Source organism: Zosterops lateralis, assembly GCF_965231275.1.
Source record: "Zosterops lateralis genome assembly, chromosome: 24".
Taxonomy (NCBI): domain Eukaryota; kingdom Metazoa; phylum Chordata; class Aves; order Passeriformes; family Zosteropidae; genus Zosterops; species Zosterops lateralis.
In genome coordinates, this window is record NC_139784.1 from 6,398,400 (window position 1) to 6,414,195 (window position 15,796).

Genomic DNA, 15,796 nt, shown 5'->3' on the forward strand with positions numbered 1-15,796 from the left:
TTTTCCTTTTTTTCTCTGTCCCTGGAGGTTTCTTTTTTTATTTCCCTGAAGGGTTTTTTTTTTTTTTTTCTTCTCTGGAGGAATTTTTTTCCCTTTTTCCTCCGTCCCTGAAGGTTTTTTCCCTTTTTTCTCTATCCCTGGAGTTTTGGGGGTTTTTTTTCTTTTTTTTCTGTATCCCTAGAGTTTTGTTTTGTTTTTTCCTTTTTTCTCTGTCTCTGGAGGGTTTTTTTTTTCCCCTGGAGGGTTTTTTTTCCCATTTTTTCCTCTATCCCTGGAGGGGTTTTTTTCCTCTATCCCTGGAGTTTGTTTGGTTTTTTTTGTTTGTTTGTTTGTTTGTTTTTTCTCTGTCCCTGGAGGAGGTTTTTTATTTCCCTGGAGGTTTTTTTTTTCTTCTCTGGAGGGTTTTTTTTCCATTTTTTCTCTATCCCTGGAGGTTTTTTTTCCCCTGGAGGTTTTTTTTTTCCTTTTTCCTCTATCCCTGGAGTTTTTTTTCCTTTTTTCTCTGTCCCGGAAGGTTTTTTTTTTCCTTTTTTCTCTGTCGATGAGGTTTTTTTTGTTCTCTTTCGCTGCCGTTTGCTCTGGGGCTGTGCTGTGGGGGCAGAGGAGGATGAGGAGGAGGATGAGGATGAAGAGGAAGAGGAGGGGCAGGGACAGCCCCGCTCAGCTGATGGTGCAGCCGCCCTTCTCCTTGAAGGGGTTTTTGTCCTCGGGGACGCCCTTGAGCAGCGGGTCCTCCCCGGCCATGGACTCGATGTACTCCTTGATCTCCTTGCCCGTCTTGGACACCTGAGGGGGGATTCACAATTCCCAGGGATTCCTGGTGCCCACATTCCCAGTTCCCAGGAGTTCCTGGTGCTCAGACATTCCCAGCTCCCAGAAATTCCCCATTCCCAGTTCCCACAAGTTCCCGGTGCCCAGAAATTCCCCAATTCCTGACCACTCCCAATTCCCAGAAATTCCCAATTCCCAGAAATGCCCACAGTCCCAATTCCCAGAAATTCCAGTTCCCCACATTCCCAATTCCCAGCCATTCCCACTGCCCACATTCCCCATTCCCAGACATTCCCAGTTCCCACAAGTTCCTGGTGCCCAGGAATTCCCCATTCCCGGCCATTCCCCATTCCCAGAAATTCCCAATTCCCAGAAATGCCCAATTCCCAGCCATTCCCAGTTCCCCATTCCCAGTTGCCTACATTCCCAATTCCCAGCCATTCCCAGTGCCCACATTCTTAATTCCCAGAAATTCCCCATTCCCAGAGATTCCCCATTCCCAGAAATTCCCAGTGCCCACATTCTCAATTCCCAGAATTTCCCCATTCCCAGTCATTCCTAGTGCTCAGACATTCCCCATTCCAAGAAATTCCCCATTCCCAGCCATTCCCAGTGCCCACATTCCCAATTCCCAGAAATTCCCCATTCCCAGGAATTCCCAGTGCCTGTGTTCGTGGTGCTCAGACATTCCCGGTGTCCAGAAATTCCCAGTGCCCAGAAATTTCCAATTCCCACAAGTTCCCAAATGATCTCTAGGGTGTCCCAAAGGATCCCCGGGGATCCTAAATAACCCCTGGGGTGTCCCAAAGGATCCTTGGGGGTCTCAAAGGATCCCTGGGGTGTCCCAGATCATCCCTGGAGTGTCCTAAAGGATCCTCAGGGTGTCCCAAAGGATCCTTGGGGGTCTCTAATGATCCCTGGGGTGTCTCAAAGGATCCCTGGGGTGTCCCAAAGGATTCTTGGGGGTCCCAGATAACCCCTGGGGTGGTCCAGAGGATCCTTGGGGGGGTCTCAAATGATCCCTGGAGTGTCCCAAAGGATCCTCAGGGTGTCCCAAATAAGCCCTGGAGGGTCCCAAAGGATCCTTGGGGGTCCCAAAGTATCCCTGGGGTGTCCCAAAGGATCCTTGGGGTGTCCCAGAGCATCCTAAATAACCTCTGGGGTGTCCCAAATGATCCTCAGGGAGTCCCAAAGGATTCTTGGGGGTCCCAGATAACCTTTGAGGTGTCCCAAAGGATCCCTGGGGTGTCCCAAAGGATCCCCGGGGTGCCCTGGACACCTGTCCAGGTGTGGGGCTGAGAGAAGAACAATCCCCTGGAGGGCACAGGGGGGTCTGGCTGCCCCTCCCTGGCTTTGGGCAGCAATTCCAGGCCTCGGGGTTCATTTCCTTCTCCTGAGGAAGGAAAACCCAACTCACCATTTGCCTCTCGTTCTTCACCTCCTTCTTCAGCTGGTCCAGCTCCATCTTGAGCAGCTCCTTCTCCGTCATGTCCTGAGCCATTTTGCCCTGGAACTGAGGGAAGAGCTGATTACTGGGATTATCTCTGTGTCCTGAGAGGATTGGGACCCTCCTGGGTGTCTTGGGACAATCTTCCCAGCTTGTCTAAGGAATTAAAATTCATTAATTCGGTTTTTATTTCCTTCAGGTTTTTACAGCACGGTCCTGGACTCTGTTATTTGCAGAGCCCTGAGAGTTTTTGGGACTGTGGAGATTGGGAAAATCCAACTCTTTTTCCCTAAAAACCCAACCCTTTTTCCAAAAGAAACCCAACTCTTGTCCCCAAAACCCCCTATTTTCTTTCCCCAAAACTCCAACTCTTTTCCCCTAAAAAACCCCAACTCTTTTCTCCTGAAAACCCGTCTCTTTTCCCCTAAAAACCCAACTCCTTTTCCCCAAAACACCCAACCTTTTCCCCCAAAGAAACCCACCTCTATTTCCCTAAAAAACCCAACTCTTTTTCCTGAAAAATCCAACCCTTTTCTTCTAAAAGCCCAACTCTTTTCCCCTAAAAAACCCAACCCTTTCCTCCTGAAAACCTGACTCTTTTCCCCAAAAAACCCAACTTCTTTCCTGAAAAACCCAACCCTTTTCTCCTGAAAAACGCCAACTCTTCTTCCCTAAAAACCCACCTCTATTTCCCTGAAAAAAACCCAACCCTTTCCTCCTGAAAACCTGACTCTTTTCCCCAAAAAACCCAACTTCTTTCCTGAAAAACCCAACCCTTTTCTCCTGAAAAACGCCAACTCTTCTTCCCTAAAAACCCACCTCTATTTCCCTGAAAAAAACCCAACTCTTTTCTCCTAAAATCCCAACCCTTTTCTCCTAAAACCCCAACCCTTTTTCCAAAAAACCCCAACCCTTTTCTCTCCAAAAACCTCATCTCTTTTCCCCAAATAACCCAACCCTTTTCTCCTAAAACCCCAACTCTTTTCTCCTAACAACACGATTCTTTTCCCTTAAAAACCCAACTCTTTTCCCCCCAAAAAACCCAACCCTTTTTCCAAAAGAAACCTAACCTTTTTCCCTAATAACCCCAACCCTTTTCCCCAAAACCCCCACTCTTTTCCCCTAAAAAACCCAAACTCCTTTCCTGAAAACCCCAACCCTTTTCTCCTAAAACCCCAACCCTTTTCCCCTAAAAACCCAACCCTTTTCCCCCCAAAAAAATCAACTTTTCCCCCCCAAAACCCCCCACAACACCCATTCCCCATCCTCCTCCCCATCTCCACCCCTGGGGATCTCCTGTAGGGGCCAAACCCACCCGGAATTTCCCCGCAGGACCCCCAGACTCACCTGGCGGGGCCGGGGGGGGGACCCCTGAGCTCTGTGGGGCAGCTCAGAGCCCCCAGAATTTCCCCTCAGGACCCCCAGACTCACCTGGCGGGGACCCCTGAGCTCTTTGGGGCGGCTCAGAGCCCCCGGAATTTCCCCTCAGGACCCCCAGACTCACCTGGGGGGACCCCTGAGCTCTTTGGGGCAGCTCAGAGCCCCCGGAATTTCCCCTCAGGACCCCCAGACTCACCTGGGGGGACCCCTGAGCTCTTTGGGGCAGCTCAGAGCCCCCGGAATTTCCCCGCAGGACCCCCAGACTCACCTGGGGGGACCCCTGAGCTCTTTGGGGCGGCTCAGAGCCCCCGGATTTCCCCGCAGGACCCCCAGACTCACCTGGCGGGGCCGGGGGGAGGCCCCTGAGCTCTGTGGGGTGGCTCAGAGCCCCCGGAATTTCCCCGCAGGACCCCCAGACTCACCTGGCGGGGCCGGGGGGAGGCCCCTGAGCTCTGTGGGGTGGCTCAGAGCCCCATGGAGGGCCGGGCGCGGCTGCGGCGGGGCGGGAGCGCCGGGCGAGCTCTGTCCTGGCCGGGATAAGCCGATAATGGACTCAGAGCCCTAAAGCCGCTCAGGTGTCGGGATTAGTGCCCGGGGCCCGCCCCACACACACAGGGAGGGGTCTAGAACCGAGGGGAGGGTGGGGAGGGGTCCTGGAGAGCCCCCCGGGGGTGGGGGGACACCTGGGGTGACAACTGGAGTGACACCTGGGGATGGTCCCTGGGGGTAACACCTGGGAATGACCCCTGGGGATGGTCCCTCAGATGATCCCGCTGGGGATAATCCACAGGAATGATCCCCAGGAAGGGTAGGAGGGGTCCTGAACACCCCCCCGGGGGTGGGGGACACCTGGGGTGACACCTGCGATGGTCCCTGGGGGTGACACCTGGAAATGACCCCTGGGGAAGATTCCTGAGAATGGTCCCTGGGAATGACCCCCAGGACTGACCCAGGGAATGACCCTGGGAATGACCCCCAGGAATGACTTCTGGGAATTACCCTGGGAATGACCTCTGGGAATAATCCACATGAATGACCCCTGCGAGGGACCCCTGGGAATGATCTCTGGGGATGACCTTTGGAATGATGCCTGGGAATGACCTCTAGGAGTGACCCCCAGGACTGACCCAGGGAATGACCCCTGGGAATGATCCACAGGAGTGACCCCTGGGAGTGATTCCTGGGAATGACCCCTGGGAATGACCCCTGGGAATGACCACTGGGCGTGACCCCCGGGACTGACCCCTGGGAATGACCCCTGGGAATAATCTCAGGGGATGGTCCCTGGGACTGACCCTTTGGAATGACCCTTGGGACTGACCCCAGGACTCCCTCCTGGCAGTGACCCCTGGGGATGATCCTCAGGAATGTACCCTGGGAATGACCCCTTGGCAATGACCCCCAGGAGTGACCCCCAGGAGTGACCCTGGGAATGACCCCCGGGAATGATCCTGGGGATGGTCTCTGGGGATGACCCCTGGGGATGGTCCATGGGAATGACCCCTAGGAGTGACCCCTAGGAGTGACCCCTAGGAGTGACCCCCAGGAGTGACCCCCAGGAGTGACCCCTGGGAATGGTTTGTAGGAATGACCCCCAGGAGTGACCCCCAGGAGTGACCCCTGGGAATGGTCTGTAGGAATGACCCCCCAGGAATGACCCCCAGGAGTGACCCCTGGGAATGGTTTGTAGGAATGACCCCCGGGAGTGACCCCCGGGAGTGACCCCCAGGAGTGACCCCCAGGAGTGACCCCCAGGAGTGACCCCCAGGAGTGACCCCGGCCCAGCCCCATCCCGGTGCAGGAATTCCATCATTTCCCGGGGGAAATTCTCTCTCAGGCCGGGCCGGCCCCGCCCGGGACATCTCCCGTCCCCTCCCGGTTGTGGCCGAGCCGGGGGAGCCCCGGGGGAGCCCCGGGAGGAGCCGCAGAACGGGCGGGGGGGGCGGGGCGGGGGGGCCTTTCCGAGCTCCGGGAAACCGGGATTTCCTGCGGCCCCGCCCGGGGGGGGGGACACGGGCCGGGACAAGGGCGCGCTGGCCCCGCTGGCCCCTGGTTGTCCCTGCTGTCCCCTCTGTCCCCTCACTGTCCCCACTGTCCCCCCACTGTCCCCCCACTGTCCCCTCACTGTCCCCTCACTGTCCCCTCACTGTCCCCACTGTCCCCCCACTGTCCCCCCACTGTCCCCTCACTGTCCCCTCACTGTCCCCTCACTGTCCCCCCACTGTCCCCTCACTGTCCCCTCACTGTCCCCTCTGTCTCCTCACTGTCCCCACTGTCCCCTCACTGTCCCCCCACTGTCCCCTCACTGTCCCCACTGTCCCCCCACTGTCCCCTCTGTCTCCTCACTGTCCCCACTGTCCCCTCACTGTCCCCCCACTGTCCCCACTGTCTCCTCACTGTCCCCACTGTCCCCTCACTGTCCCCTCACTGTCCCCACTGTCCCCCCACTGTCCCCACTGTCCCCACTGTCCCCTCACTGTCCCCACTGTCCCCACTGTCCCCTCACTGTCCCCTCACTGTCCCCTCACTGTCCCCTCACTGTCCCCACTGTCCCCCCACTGTCCCCACTGTCCCCACTGTCCCCACTGTCCCCTCACTGTCCCCCCACTGTCCCCACACTGTCCCCTCACTGTCCCCCCACTGTCCCCACTGTCCCCTCACTGTCCCCTCACTGTCCCCCCACTGTCCCCTCACTGTCGCCTCACTGTCCCCACTGTCCCCACTGTCCTCCCACTGTCCTCCCACTGTCCCCTCTGTCCCCTCACTGTCCCCACTGTCCCCCCACTGTCCCCTCACTGTCCCCACTGTCCCCACTGTCCCCTCACTGTCCCCACTGTCCCCTCACTGTCCCCCCACTGTCCCCTCACTGTCCCCACTGTCCCCCCACTGTCCCCTCACTGTCCCCACTGTCCCCTCACTGTCCCCCCACTGTCCCCACTGTCCCCTCACTGTCCCCTCTGTCCCCTCTGTCCCCTCACTGTCCCCACTGTTGGGGTCCTCTTGGGTTCAGGATGATTTTAGGGTCAGGATTGTTTTGAGGTCAGGGTCCTTTTAGAGTCAGGATGATTTTAGGGTCAGGATGATTTTAGGGTTGGGGTCCTCTTGGGTTTGGGATGATTTTAGGGTCAGAATTGTTTTGGGGTCAAGATCCTTTTGGGGGATGATTTTAGTGTCAGGATCTTTTTGGGGCAGGGCGATTTTAGGGTCGAGATCCTTTTGGGGTCAGGATGATTTTGGTGTCGGGATCTTTTTGGGGAATGGTCATGACATTAAATCACCTTGATCCTAAAAAAAAGGATCCTGACCCTAAAATCATCTTACTCCAAAAGGATCCTGACCTTAAAATCATCCTGAACCCAAGAGGATCCCAACCCTAAAATCATCCTGGCCTTAAAATGATCCTGACACTAAAATCATCCTCACCCCCAAAGGATCCTGACCCCAAAAGGATCTAGACCCTAAAATCATCCTGACCCCAAAACCATCCTGACCCTAAAATAATCCTGCCCCAAAAGGCTCCTTTTGGGGTCCCTCCAGCCCCTCCATCCCCCCTCCCCTCCCCTCCCCTCCCCTCCCCTCCCCACGGCGGTGCCGGGGCCGGGCCGGCTGTCCCGGGGAGGGGAAACGGGGACACGGCGGCGCCTCCGAACCCTCCAAAGCCCACCCGGGGCAGGAAGCGAGAGCAGAGCCCGGGGATGGCGGAGCTGGAGCAGCTGCGGCTCAGCCACATCCCCCAGGGCCGGCGGCTGCTGCGGGACCAGCACGGGAACCTGCTCCGGGTGGCCGAGTACTGCCAGGGGAACTACCTGCAGGTCCGGGGGGGATGGGAGGGGGTCCTCGGGGTGGTCTGGGGGGGGGAGGTTGGTACCGAGAGAGGGTCCCCAGGGGTGGTCGGGGGAAGTTTTGGTAGCAAAGGGGGGTCCCCAAGGTGTCCCCAGGGCCAGGGGGGTCCCAATAAGGGGTCCTCAGGGTGGTCAGGGGGGGTTTGGTACCGAGGGGGGGTCCCCAGGGTGTCCTGGAGCCGGGGAGGGGGGGAGCCCAGAGGGGGTTCACAGGGTGGTCCGGGCAGGTTTTGGTACCGAGGGAGGGTCCCCAGGGTGCCCCAGGGCCAGGGGGGTCCTGAAAGAGGGTCCCCAGGGGTGGTCGGGGGAAGTTTTGGTAGCACAGGGGGGTCCTGAGGGTGCCCCAGGGCAGGTTTTGGTACCAAAAGGGGATCCCGAGGGTGTCCTGGGGCCAGGGGGGTCCCCAGAGAGGGTCCACAGGGTGCCCTGGGGAAGGTTTTGGTACCAAAGAGGGGTCCTGAGGGGTGGTCGGGGGAGGTTTTGGTACCGAGGGGGGGTCCCAAGTGGAGGTTTTGCCCCCCTGGCTAAACCCGAGGGGTCCCCGGGGGAGGTTTTGGGGGAGGTTTTTCCCCTCTGGCTCATCCCGAGAGGTGCCCGGGGCAGATTTTGTCCCTCTGGGTGATCCCGATGGTGCCTGGGGGGGGGGAAGTTTTGGTCCCAAGGGGTCTCCAGGGCAGGTTTTGCCCCCCTGGCTCATCCTGAGAGGTGCCTGAGGAGGAAAATCCCGTTCTGGCCCTCCCGGCCGGGCAGGAGTTCCTGTGTGTTCCCCCAGGGCTGTGACCCTCCTGTCCCTCCTGGTCCCTGCTGTCCTCTCTGTCCCCTCTGTCCCTGTTCTCCCCGCTGTCCCCCCTGTCCCTGCTGTCCCTCCTATCCCCATTGTCCCTGCTTGTCCCCACTGTCCCCTCTGTCCTCACTGTCCCCACTGTCCCTCCTGGTCCCGACTGTCCCCACTGGTCCCTGGTGTCTCCCCCTGTTCCCCCTGTCCCCACTGCACTGTCCCTCCTGGTCCCCGCTGTCCCCTCCTGTCCCCTCCTGTCCCCACTGTCCCTGTTCTCCCCACTGTCCCCTCTGTCCCTCCTGTCCCTGCTGGTCCCTCCTGTCCCCCCTGTACTGTCCCTCCTGGTCCCCACTGTCCCTGTTCTCCCCTCTGTCCCCTCTGTCCCCGCTGTCCCTCCTGTCCCCCCCTGTCCCCTCTGTCCCTGCTGGTCCCTGCTGTCCCTGCTGTCCTCCCTGTCCCCTCTGTCCTTCCTGGTCCCTCCTATCCCCACTGTCCCCTCTGTCCTCACTGTCCCCACTGTCCCTCCTGTCACCTCTGTCCCCCCTTGTCCCCCCTTGTCCCCCCTTGTCCCCCCTTGTCCCCTCTGTCCCCGCTGTCCCCTCTGTCCCTCCTTGTCCCCGCTGTCCCCTCTGTCCCCCCCTGTCCCCTCTGTCCCTGCTGGTCCCTGCTGTCCCTGCTGTCCTCCCTGTCCCCTCTGTCCTTCCTGGTCCCTCCTATCCCCACTGTCCCCTCTGTCCCCACTGTCCCCTCTGTCCTCACTGTCCCCACTGTCCCCCCTTGTCCCCCCTTGTCCCCTCTGTCCCCGCTGTCCCCGGTCCCGCAGGCGGCGGGGCAGAACGGAGAGAAAACGCTCTGAGCTATTCCGGGAGCTCACACAGAGTCCCCGCACAGCCGGTGCCACCCCCGGTGTCCCAATGTGTCACCAGCTGTCCCCAGACAGACAGACAGAGCTGGGTGCTCCAAAACCTGCTGGGACATCATTCCCGGCAGGAATTCCTGGTGAATTCCCGGTGAATTCCTGGATCCTGAGGGAATCTGAGTCAGGAATTCCCGGTGAATCCCTGGATTCTCCTCACCCACCGGCGTGGTGGAGCCAGGGGAATCTGAGTCAGGAATTCCCACCAGGAATTCCCAATTAATCCCTGGATTCTGAGGGAATTTGAGTCAGGAATTCCCGGCAGGAATTCCCAGTGAATCCCTGGATCCTGAGGAGGATCCGAGGCAGAAATTCCCAGCAGGAATTCCCAACAAATCCCTTCATCCTCCCCATCGCTCCGGGAGCCGGGGGGGTCTGAGCCATTCCGAAAGCAGAAGGAAAGGCCCGGGTGACACTGACAGTGACACTGACACTGACAGTGACAGTGACACCGGCTCTGTCCCCCAGGCCGAGGACAAGAGGAAGGCGCTGGAAAGGCCCGGGTGACACTGACAGTGACAGTGACACTGACAGTGACACCGGCTCTGTCCCCCAGGCCGAGGACAAGAGGAAGGCGCTGGAGGAGACGATGGCGCTGAGCACTCAGTCCCTGGCCAGTGTCACCTACCAGGTGAGCAGCGTGGCCGGGGCCCTCCTGCGCCTGCTGGAGCTGCAGGCGGCACAGCTGCGCCGGCTGGAGGCCGATGTCACCCACCTGGGACAGGTGAGACCCCCTGGGGGTGTGGGGTGGGGATGTCACCCACCTGGGACAGGTGAGACACTTTTGGGGGTGTGGGGTGGGGATGTCACCCACCTGGGACAGGTGAGACACTTTTGGGGGTGTGGGGTGGGGATGTCACCCACCTGGGACAGGTGAGACCCCCTGGGGGTGTGGGGTGGGGATGTCACCCACCTGGGACAGGTGAGACCCCCCTGGGGCTGTGGGGTCGGGAATAGGGTTTGGGGCAGCTCAGAGGAGTTGGAGATCCCCCCACTAATCCCATTGACTGCATTGATCCCATTGGTCCCATTGACCCCATTGACCCTACTGCTCACATTGTTCCCACTGACCCCATTGACACCATTGGCCCCATTGATCCCATCCCATTGATCCCATCTCATTGATCCCATTGATCACCTTGATCCCATTGACCCCATTGACCTCATTGACCCCATGATCCCATTGGTCCCACTGACCCCATTGATCCCATTGACCGCATTGATCCCATTGATCGCCTTGACCCCATTGACCCCATTGATCGCATTGATCCCATTGACCCCACTGACCCCACTGATCCCACTGATCCCATTGTTCCCATTGGTCCATTGACCCCATGGATCCCATTGGTCCCATTGATCCCATTGACGCCACTGATCCCATCTCATTGATCCCTTCCCATTCCATTCATCCCATTGATCCCATCCCATGTCATTGATCCCATTGACCTCATTGATCCCACTGATCCATCCCAATGATCCCATTGACCCCATTAGTCCCATTGACCCCATTGACCCCACTGACCCCACTGATCCCATCCCACTGACCCCAAATCCCCCCCTGCCCATCCCGTCCCTCCATCCCCGGCAGGGACACGGGCTGTCCCTTGATGGGGTGGTGGCCGTGGGAGGTTTGGTGGCACTCTGGGGACAATGTCACCCCGCAGAGCGTGGACATCCACCAGGAGAAGGTGTCCCGGCGCGGGATCGGGGCGCTGGCCGTGCCCAGGAGGGTCCCCAGCTGTCCCCAGGTGGTGCCCCCCCCGCAGCCCCCCGTGCTGGAGCCCTACTACAGGAGACCCCTGGACCTGGGCGCCCTGGACCTCGTGGGCCATGGGGTCAAGGTCAGCGGGGCCCAAATGGGGCTGGGGGGCTTTTGGTGGTCCATGGTGTCTCCTCAGTGTCCCCCAGTATGTCCCCAGTATGTCTCCAGTATGTCCCCAGTGCTCCCCCAGTGTCCCCCTGGCGTCCCCAGTGTCCCCAGTGTCCCCAGTGTCCCCCAGTGTCCCCAGTGCTCCCCAGGTGTCGCCACTGTCCCAGTGTCCCCCCAGTGTCCCCACTATCCCAGTGTCCTCCCAGTGTCCCCAGTGTCCCCAATGTCCCTCAGTGTCCTCCCAGTGTGCCCCAGTGTCCTCGGTGTCCCCAGATGTCCCTCCAGTGTCCCCCAGTGTCCCCAGTGTCCCACTGCAGGAGGAGTTTAGGAGCCCCATTGATCCTTCCCCAGTGCAGAAAATCCTACAGGAGTTTAGGAGCCCCACAGAACGGTCAGAAATCCCCCACAGGAGGGTCCAGAACCTTCTCATTCCCCCCCAGGAAGGCTCAGACCCCTCTCAATCCCCCCAGGAAGGCTCAGACCCCCCTCAATCCCCCCCAGGAAGGCTCAGACCCCTCCCAATTCCCCCCCAGGAAGGCTCAGACCCCTCTCACTCCCCCCAGGAAGGCTCAGACCCCCCTCAATCCCCCCCAGGAAGGCTCAGACCCCTCTCAATCCCCCCCAGGAAGGCTCAGACCCCCCTCAATCCCCCCCAGGAAGGCTCAGACCCCCCTCAATCCCCCCCCGGGCGGTTCAGAGGCCCCCGCCGGGCCCGGGGGGGAAGTGGCGGCCGCGGTTCTCTGGTTCTCTGGGTTCTCACGGTTCTCTCGGTTCTCTCGGTGCCGCTGCCGCCCCCGCGGCTCCTTCCGCCCCCGGGGCCGCTTCCCTTCTGGGGTGATGTCTCAGCCTTTTTGGGGGGAATTTCTCACACTTTTGGGGTGAATGTCCCACAGTTTTTTGGGGGGGATGTCTCACCCTTTTTGGGGTGAATGTCTCACACTTTTGGGGGATGTTCCACCCTTTTGGGGGGGTCCCACCCTTTTTTGATATGATGTCCCACCCTTTTTGGGGTGAATGTCTCACCCTTTTGGGATGATGCCCCACCCTTTTTTGGGGGCAATGTCCCACTCTCTTTGGGAATATCCCTCCCTTTTTTGGGGAATGTGTCACCCCTTTTTGGGGGATGTCCCACCCTTGTTGGAGTGATGTCCCACCCTTTTTTTGGGGGGATGTCTCACTCTTTTTTGAGGATGTCTCATCCTTTTTTTTAGGATGTCTCACCCTTTTTGAGGGCAATGTCCCACCCTTTTGGGATGAATGTCCCACCCTTTTGGGCTCTGTCCCACCCCGGGGGTGGTCAGGGGTGTCCGGCAGGGGTGTCACTGTCCTTGTCCCCACCCCACAGGACACCAGCACTCGGCTGTCCCGCACGGGGACCCTGGCCCGGAAAAGCACCAAATCCTCCTCGGCCCCGCCTGGGGGGACTCTGGGGTGAGACTGGGGACTGTGGGGTGTGGGGACAGTGGGGTGAGACCCCAGTGTGGGGAGTGGTGGCCCTGCTGTGTCACACAGGGAGTGGCACATGGTGTGGGCTCTGTTGGAGTCCCATCATGTCCCATCCCATTGATCCCATTGATCTCAACCAGTTGATCCCATTCCAACCCGTTGATCCCATCCCATTAATCCTATCCCAACCCATTGATCCCATTGACCCCATTGATCCCTTCCCATCCCATCCAATTGATCCCATTGATCCCATTGATGCCACTGATCCCATCCCAACTCATTGATCCCACTGATCCCATTGATCCCAACCCAACCCATTGATCCCATTGACCACATTGATCCCATTGATTCCACTGACCCCGTTGGTTCCATCCCAACCCATTAATCCCAGTGATCCCATTGATCCCAACCCTCTGACCCATTGCCCCATTGATCCCAACCCAACCCATTGATCCCATTGACTCCATTTACCCCACTGACCCTGTTGATTCCATTGATCCCATTACTCCATTGATCCCATTGATCCCAACCCAACCCATTGATCCCATTGACCGCATTGACCCCATTGGTCCCATCCCATCCCAACCCATTAATCCCATTGATCCCATTGATCCCAACCCTTTGACCCATTGACCCCACAGACCCCGTTGATCCCATTGCCCCATTGATCCCAACCCAACCCATTGATCCCATTGACTCCATTTACCCCATTGGTCCCATCCCATCCCAACCCATTAATCCCAGTGACCCCATTGACCCCATTGGCCCCATTGACCCCATTGACCCAACTGATCCCACAGACCCTGCTGACCCCATTAACCCCACTGACCCCACTGACCCCATTGACCCCACTGACCCCGTTGACCCCACTGACCCCACTGACCCGTCCCCACAGGAGGGGTGGCCGCGTCCCCGAGCCCGTCCAGCCGCCTGTGGTTCCCCAGGGGAAACTCCTGGGACCCCCCGGCAGCTCCGAGCCAGAGACCCCCAGGTATGGGGGATTTGGGGGGGGTCCCAAAAGGGTTTGGGGGTTCAGGTACTGGGGCTGCTCTGGGGGGAGACAAATCCCAAAAGGATTTTAGGGAATTTGCTGGGCCCGTGTCCAGAGCAAAAACATCCTTTAGGGAAATGATGGGAAAGGATGGAAAATTATGGGAAATTATTCCCATAATTTGGGAATTGTGGGAATTATTGTGGGAAATTATGGGGAAGTTGTGGGAAATTATGGGGAATAATGGGAAATTATGGGAAATTATGGGAAATTGTGGGGAAATGGTGGGAAATGGTGGGAAAGGATGGGAAATTATAGGAAATTATGGGAAATGGTGGGGAATGATGGGAAATTATGAGAAAATGATGGGAAATTATGGGGAAATGGTGGGAAATGATGGGAAATGGGACATGGGGTGGGAGGAAATGGGAAGGGGAAAGGTTTGCACAGCGGTGCCACCTTGTCCTTTGCTCGGGGTGGGGACAGAGCCAGCCCTGACCCCGACCCTGCTGTTCCTCCACCCCACAGCTCCAGTGGGGCTCCTGCAGCTCCTGGGGAGGGAATTCCTGCCCCCCCACCCCTACCGGGGCCACCGGGGCTGGCACTGTCACCTCCGGGGCCACTGTCACCTCCGGGGCCACCCGGGCTGGCCCTGTCACCTCCAGGGCCACTGTCACCTCTGGGGCCACCTCCTGCCATCCCAGCTCCGCCACCCCTCCCTGGGGACATCCTGCCACCCCCAGGTGAGTCCTCGGTGCTCCAGGGGGGTCACAGGGGGGCTGGTGTCACTTGTCCCTGGGGATTTTGGGGGTCCCTTCACCCCTCACTCCTTCTGGGGGGTTTCGCAGCCCTCGATGACCTGGAGCTGCTGCCACCACCCCCTGAGGTGCCCGAGTTTGGGGACATGGCCCTGCCAGGGCCACCAGCCCCAGAGGAGCTTCCATGGGCCCCCGAGAGCCACCTGGAGAGAGGTACAGATAATCCTAAACCTCCTGGGGGAAGGCAGAGAGGGTCCTAAACCCCCTAGGGAAAGGCAGAGATGATCCTAAATCCCCTGGAGAAAGGTACAGATAATCCTAAACCCCCTCAAGAAGGGCACAGAGAATCCCAAACCCCCTGGGGAAAGGCAGAGAGGATCCTAAATCTCCTGGAAAAGGGCACAGAGGATCCCAAACCCACTCCAGAAAGACACAGACGATCCCAAACCCCCTGAAGATGATCCCAAAGCCCCTGGAGAAGGGCACAGATGATCTCAGACCCCCTAGAAAAGGACATAAAGGATGATCCCAAATCCCCGAAATCTCCCGGCCCAGCCCCTGCCCTGTCCCCTGTGGTGTCCCAGCCCTGTCCCCATGTCCCCTGTCCCTGTCCCCTGTCCCCTATCCCAGCAGTGTCCCAACCGTGTCCCCTGTCCTGCAGTGGTGGCCCTGTCTCCTGTCCCCTGCCCCAGCCCTGTCCCTGTCCCCTGTCCCCAGCGGTGTCCCAGCCCTGTCCCCTGTCCCCTGTCCCCTGTCCCCTGCAGTGTCCCAGCCATGTCCCAGCCCTGTCCCCTGTCCCCTGCAGTGTCCCAGCCCTGTCCCCTGTCCCTGTCCCCTGTCCCCAGCGGTGTCCCAGCCCTGTCCCCTGTCCCCTGTCCCCAGCAGTGTCCCAGCCATGTCCCAGCCCTGTCCCTGTCCCCTGCAGTGGTGGCCCATGGCCCATGTCCCCTGTCCCCAGCGGTGTCCCAGCCGTGTCCCAGCCTTGTCCCCTGTCCCTGTCCCCTGTCCCCTGCAGTGTCCCAGCCCTGTCCCCTGTCCCCTGCAGTGACCCAGCCCTGTCCCAGCCTTGTCCCCTGTCCCTGTCCCCTGTCCCCTGCAGTGACCCAGCCCTGTCCCCTGTACCCTGTCCCCTGTCCCTGTCCCCTGTCCCCTGCAGTGACCCAGCCCTGTCCCCTGACCCAGCCCTGTCCCTGTCCCCTGGGGTGGCCCTGTACCCTGTCCCTGTCCCCCGCAGTGGTGGCCGTGTCCCCGTACGAGTGGCAGCAGGACACGGAGCTGTCCCTGGAGCCGGGGGAGCAGCTCTGAGCCCCCCGAGCCGCGGAATTCACCGCGAAATTCGTCTTCTGGAGACGGGAAATTCAGCTTTTGGAGATGGGAATTTCGGCTTTTTGAGCCGGGAATTTCGGCTTTTGGAGACGGGAATTTTTGCTTTTTAAGCCAGGAATTTGGGCTTTTGGAGATGAGAATTTCAGCTTTTGTAACCGGGAATTTCAGCTTTTGGAGCGCTGGGAATTTCAGCTTTTGCAGCACTGAGAATTTTGGCTTTCATAGCCAGGAATTCTGGCTTTTGGAGATGGGAATTTCAGCTTTTGCAGTG

The 15,796-nt window shown here is 59.0% G+C and overlaps 2 protein-coding genes across 2 annotated transcripts; one reads left to right on the plus strand and one right to left on the minus strand.

Moving 5' to 3' along the window:
* Positions 1 to 302: 302 nt before the first annotated feature.
* Positions 303 to 2,286, minus strand: GNGT2 (G protein subunit gamma transducin 2). The gene is made up of 2 exons (XM_083877702.1): positions 2,189 to 2,286; positions 303 to 786 (listed from the first exon to the last, which is right to left on the minus strand). The coding sequence occupies exons 1-2, from the start codon at positions 2,270 to 2,272 to the stop codon at positions 661 to 663; spliced, it is 210 nt and encodes a 69-aa protein (XP_083733828.1). The 5' UTR covers positions 2,273 to 2,286; the 3' UTR covers positions 303 to 660.
* A 4,991-nt stretch (positions 2,287 to 7,277) lies between these two features.
* Positions 7,278 to 15,796, plus strand: ABI3 (ABI family member 3). The gene is made up of 8 exons (XM_083877828.1): positions 7,278 to 7,410; positions 9,691 to 9,858; positions 10,799 to 10,852; positions 10,901 to 11,063; positions 13,346 to 13,441; positions 14,146 to 14,184; positions 14,290 to 14,412; positions 15,434 to 15,796. The coding sequence occupies exons 1-8, from the start codon at positions 7,294 to 7,296 to the stop codon at positions 15,502 to 15,504; spliced, it is 831 nt and encodes a 276-aa protein (XP_083733954.1). The 5' UTR covers positions 7,278 to 7,293; the 3' UTR covers positions 15,505 to 15,796.

Bases quoted from the DNA above. Each gene is read 5' to 3' on its own strand.
- GNGT2 (XM_083877702.1), bottom strand. From the start codon at position 2,272: ATGGCTCAGGACATGACGGAGAAGGAGCTGCTCAAGATGGAGCTGGAC. The intron at 787-2,188 runs GTGAGTTGGGTT...ATCCCCCCTCAG, and splicing joins TGAAGAACGAGAGGCAAATG to GTGTCCAAGACGGGCAAGGA.
- ABI3 (XM_083877828.1), top strand. From the start codon at position 7,294: ATGGCGGAGCTGGAGCAGCTGCGGCTCAGCCACATCCCCCAGGGCCGG. The intron at 9,859-10,798 runs GTGAGACCCCCT...GTCACCCCGCAG, and splicing joins ATGTCACCCACCTGGGACAG to AGCGTGGACATCCACCAGGA. The intron at 14,413-15,433 runs GTACAGATAATC...TGTCCCCCGCAG, and splicing joins CGAGAGCCACCTGGAGAGAG to TGGTGGCCGTGTCCCCGTAC.